The sequence below is a fragment of the Egretta garzetta genome, unplaced genomic scaffold (assembly GCF_000687185.1).
Source record: "Egretta garzetta isolate BGI_Z169 unplaced genomic scaffold, ASM68718v1 scaffold179, whole genome shotgun sequence".
Lineage (NCBI taxonomy): Eukaryota > Metazoa > Chordata > Aves > Pelecaniformes > Ardeidae > Egretta > Egretta garzetta.
In genome coordinates, this window is record NW_009270001.1 from 2346974 (window position 1) to 2352444 (window position 5471).

The window sequence follows — 5471 nt, forward strand, 5'->3', positions numbered from 1 at the left end:
TGGACTTGTGTGCATTCAGGTTCCTCAGGTGGTCACGAACCTGGTCTTCTCCTACAGCAGGAGGGGTTTTGCCCTCCCGGTGCCCCTCATGCCATCCATCGACTCGGGAGGGGTGAGGAGAGAGGTTGCCAGTGAAGACTGAGGCAAAAAAGTCGTTGAGTACCTCAGCCTTCTCCTCATCTGCTGTTACCAGCCTGCCAGTCTTGCTCATCAGTGGGGGTACACTTTCTTTAACCATCCTTTTCCGGCTGATATACCTGTAGAAACCCTTCTTATTATTCTTCGCATCCCTAGCCAAGTTCAGTTCCAGCTGCGCCTTGGCCTTCCTGACCCCATTCCTACACAACCTGACCGCTTCCCTATATTCTTCCCAGGATACCTGTCCCTGCTTCCACTGCCTGTGCAGTTCCCTCTTCTTCCTTAGTTCGACCAGCATCTCTTGTCTCAGCCACGCCGGTCTCTTCCCTTCTTTTCCTGATTTCTTACAGCTAGGGATCGAGAGCTCTTGCGCTCTGTGGATCACATCCTTAAAGATCCGCCAGCTCTGTTCTGCTCCCCTGTCTCTGAGGACCGTTTCCCAGGGAGTTCTTCTGACTATCTCCTTGAGGAGCTGGAAGTTTGCTTTTCTAAAATTTAGGGTCCTGACTATACTCTTTGTTCTTGTCATTTCCCTTAGGAGCGTGAGCTCCACCAGCGCGTGGTCACTGCAGCCCAGGCTGCCTCCGATCTTGACATCTCCGACGAGCTCGCTTGCATTGGTGACCACCAGGTCCAGTATCGCATCCCCTCGGGTAGGGGTGTCTATTACCTGGCTTAAGAAGTTGTCCTCAATGCATTCGAGAAACCTGCTGGATTGCCTACATCCTGCCATGTTGGTTTTCCAGCAGATGTCGGGGTGGTTGAAGTCCCCCAGCAGGACAAGAGCCTGCGAGCGTGAAGCCTCCCGGAGCTGGAGGAAGAACGCTTCGTCAGTCGGCTCCCCTTGATCTGGCGGCCTGTAGTAGACACCAACCACCAGGTTCCCTTTGTTGCCTCTTCCTCCGATTTTGACCCATAAGCTTTCGACCTGCTCGTGGCTATTCTTCAGGGTCAGCTCTTCGCACTGTAACGATTTCTTGATGTAGAGGGCAACGCCTCCGCCCCTCCTTCCTCTCCTGTCCCTTCTGAACAGCCTGTAGCCATCCATAGCTACATTCCAGTCGTGGGTTTCATCCCACCAAGTTTCTGTAATGGCAATCAGGTCGTAGCTTTCTAGCAGCACAATAGCTTCCAACTCCTCTTGTTTGTTCCCCATGCTGCGTGCGTTTGTATAGAGGCTGTTGTTACAGCAGATACAACCCAACTCAGATGGGGTGTCTCTGGTTAAAACCAAGGTTTTGTTTCACTGTTAATCTTATAAGAGAAGTAACTCACAATCTCATTTTCTTCAAGATATAGCCCCCCCGACACTGGAATAGAGCCAGACCACCTGATGGCTATTTCTGTGGCACAAAAATGTCCTTGCCTGTTAATTTTGGTTTATGCAGACTTTCTGTATTCTATATGCAGGCATCATATACACAGCAATGCAATAAAGATGGGGAAAGAATAAATACAGCTTTCTCATTTTCCAAACATTAAAGAAGCAGGAGGTTTTTATCTCTGCTGTTATAAGATTAATTAGTATGTTGTCAGCTTAGCTACAGCCTACAAATGACATAATTTAAGACAGTTGGTGTCAGTTCCTAGTGCCTCATCCAAGCTTCTGTTAAGTCAAAAGGACATTCCTTGGCCTCAGAAGCCTGTGACTCAAGCCCAGAGTTTGTTTAAAAAAGGTGCAGCTGTCATTGATACAAGAATGAAATTGATATAAGAATGAAATTGATATATGAATGAATTGATATAAGAATCATAAAATCAAAGACACTTTGGTTGGAAAGAGGTTATTTCATCCATCTTCCTGCTCAAAGGTCTATTGCCAGCACTAGGTCAGATCAGCCAAAGCTCTGCCCCGCCAAGTGTTTGACAACTCCATTGATGGTGAGGTCACCACCTCCTCAGCCACTTGATCCAGACCTGTACCATTTTCCTAAGAAACATTTTTTTCTCCAGATGCCTAACCTGAACCTCCCCAGCAATTTGTGGCTTGTGGCTCTTTGGGGTATGGTCTGACATCTCCACAGCACATGACCCTGTCATCATTGTCACTCTCCCTCCATGTGATCACAGGGGCCTCTGCTCACCTGCCCCAGCTGATCTCCCTTGGCCTTTTCTTGTGGTCGTGTCCCCCAGCTCCTGTCCATTTGACAACCATCTGCTGAGCCCTCCTCAGTGTCTCGACACGACCCAGGGTTTCAAACTGGCAGCATCGTCTAAGCATGGGCTTCTTAGTGCTGAGCAAACGAGTTAAGATCTTCCCTTTAGCTGATGGCCGTGCTCCTCCTGATGTAGCCCAATACACAGTTTGCATTGAACACCAAGAATTTGCTGTTAGTTCAGATTCAACCTGAATATGAATGTTACTGCTATAACCTCTGGGTCTTCTCCAAGTCCCTAGCACATACATGTAACAGGATTTATTGCACCCCAGACGCAGAACTTTGCATTTCTCCTTGCTGAACTTCATGGGATTTCTGCTTGCCCAGACCTCAAGTTTCTCAAGGTCCATCTGGGTTGGAATTCTGCCACTCAGCATGTCAGTCACTCCTCCAAATTTAATGTTATCCAGAAATCTGCTGAGGATGCATTCTGTCATTGTTTAGGATGTTGATGATGAAGTTCAGTGCTGCAGACCCCAGTATTGACCCATGAGCTATTGCACTCATTGCCAGTTAAGGCTTGTGCAGCCACAGTACCTTCATCTCTTCATTTATCAAATTTGTTACAGTTCCTAAATGCACCTGACAGTTTCCTGGAATTAACAACAACAACAAAAAAAAAATCGGAGAGAGACACAAATAGGTGAAATGTACGTTGATTCAACAATTTCTGTTCTTTTCTTTCCCATCTCCTGCTAATTGCTTGTGAGGGAAATGTCACGGCGTGAGCCTTCTTCCCGTGGGGAAGGTTTTGCGAAGAAACAGTTGGTTCTGTGTTTTTTGAGACTTTGCATTAATTGGGAACCTGTGCCTTGTAAGGAAATGGACTTTAGTTTGCTTTGTTCCTCACCTCAGCAAGCTTTAGGGTCATAAAAGGTACTGCCAGATAAACTGCCTGAATGCCTGATGCTTTCTCTTCCTTCTTTCCCAGGGAACTGCTGAAAATTAGCCCCAATTTAACATAGGCAATTTTTCACATGGACACTAAATGTTACTTTGCCTTTTCTCTGTATGACTCTTTTTCTCCTATTTTTTTTTCCTTCTTTTAGTAATTTTTTCAGTCCTTCTGTAAGAAGAGTTGAGATTTCTTCCCAATTTCTTTATTCAAATAATTATCCCAAAGAGGTGGTAGCTTTCTCAAAAAAGTTTTCTGTCCCCCTGACTTTGCCTCTGCATTGTGTTGTGAATGGAGCTGTGGGAAATACTGTCCGTGCAGTCCAAAGTGGATTTACGATCCTTTTGTGTAAGAAATGGCTTGGCGGGCGGTTAGAGTTTTCAAAGCTGGGCTTTCTAACCGAGGGCAGCAGATGCTGAGTTTCTTTGTGAGACAGATTTGGGTTTGATGATCTCATTTTCATTTTCCAAAATTCACGGGCTTTGGTTCTGACACAGCAATGAATGTCTGCCCATGTGGAATCAAATTTATTTCTATGAATCTGCTTTTTTATTGTGACATAAAAAAATAAAAAAGCAAAAAATTTGGTCAAATTATAAATAGTGCAGGTAAAACTCTTGTAAAGCCCTCAGCTAAAATCTGCGTAAGGTCACTGCAGGTGATGTTTGGCCTTGAATTCTCCAGACGTCATGAAATTTTCTGCAGCAAAATATGGGCAGCGATGGGCATATGACCTTCAATACCAGGTAATAAAGATAATCTTAAGAATTATTCTTCTCCTAACATATACATAAGAAGAGGTGGGAGTTGGTGTGGCAAACTGTTGTATAAGAAACTGGGACTTTTTCCATTAATGCAGCACGGACAAAATTTTGAGAAATGGGAATACAGAAAGAAGGCTCTTACAGGCTGCCTTTGCTGCCTCCATTCCCATGCAATTGGAGGCCAGGCATCAGCCCTACATGGCAGGCTAGCTCATGGTGATGAGCCTTCCTCTCTCATTCCAGGAGCAGGTACCGATGCCAACGTGTCCTTGATCTTGTTCGGGGAGAATGGGGACAGCGGGACCCTGTCTCTGAAGGAGTCCAACAAGTCTAACAAGTTTGAGAGGAACCAGATGGATGAATTCAACTTCTCGGACATGCTGAGCTTGGGAGATCTCTGCAAAGTCCGGATCTGGCATGACAACAAAGGTCAGGGCAGCCACTCGAGGGGGTGGGAGAGGTCAGGACAAGGTTTTCACTGGGGGAAACACATCCTCCTCCGTGGAGGTGGGGCAGGCTGAGGGCACTGTTCCCAGCTCTGCTGCAGGCTGAGTAATCGCAAGGATTTTACCTGGATCCTGTGTGTCCTCTTGCCTGTCTAGACATACCCCCCTCACGCAGGAGACCGTCTCCCCACGTGCTGGCCTCGTATCTGCTGTAACGGGTCCCCAGCGCCAGTCAGAGCTTACAGCCACCACCGCAGCACAGATAATGACAGCCCCTCTGAAGCAAAGCCATCCAGCTTGTTATCCCAACACACCAGCTCTATTAATGCAATACCTTTTTTGCAGGCTGGTATGGCACTTTCCTAGCAATTTAGTGCTGTCAGCCTGACACCGACACACGGGGTAATGCAGCCTGGCATAACACAGTGAGCTTTAGACAACAGAAATAAAGATCTGTGTCTGTCTTTATTAAAATCACTACGGTGAGCGTGCAATGTCCTGCTGAGGCAGATTCTGACATTTCCCTGCTGCTGGACACCTGAACTGGTTTCACAAACAGCAGAGCAGCGCTGTCGTATTCATTTGTGTTGTTATTCAGGTACGAAGCATCATCTTGTAAGAAATGCACCACTCACAGTGCTGTGACCACATCTCATCCCATCCCATTTTCATCTAAGAGAGATGATCTTGCATTAACAGTGACTTGCTCGCTAATGACAAACCCTTGCTGCAGCCCAGAGGTGAAGCTTGATGGTTCCCGTAGACACACCCGTGTCAGAATTAACCTTGCTGTTTGGGCAGTAGTATTTATCGAAGTCTTAGGAGGAACTTAGCAGGATTACCCAGTTGCTACCTGGTTGTCCTGAGGGAGCTGATTTATGGCTGGGCTGGGGTTATATGTCTGTATGGGCTTGTCCTGGCCAGAGTCTTCTTGACTGCTCCACGTTGTGGTAGTTGGGGAAGGCTGCAACCCATGCAATATTAGTAAAAGATGCACCTCTGGATCAGACTCTCCCAATGGAAGTTTAACTCTGTATTGTTATTAAAAAAAAAAAAGGGGGGGGGGGGA

The 5471-nt window shown here is 46.5% G+C and overlaps 1 protein-coding gene across 1 annotated transcript in view; it reads left to right on the forward strand.

Annotated features, from left to right (window-relative positions):
* Positions 1 to 5471, forward strand: part of LOXHD1 (lipoxygenase homology domains 1) — a 164089-nt gene that overhangs the window by 141461 nt on the left and 17157 nt on the right. The window contains exon 38 of the mRNA XM_035903101.1: positions 4200 to 4385. Within this exon, the coding sequence (XP_035758994.1) occupies positions 4200 to 4385 (186 nt within the window). The remainder of the gene's footprint in view (positions 1 to 4199; positions 4386 to 5471) is intronic.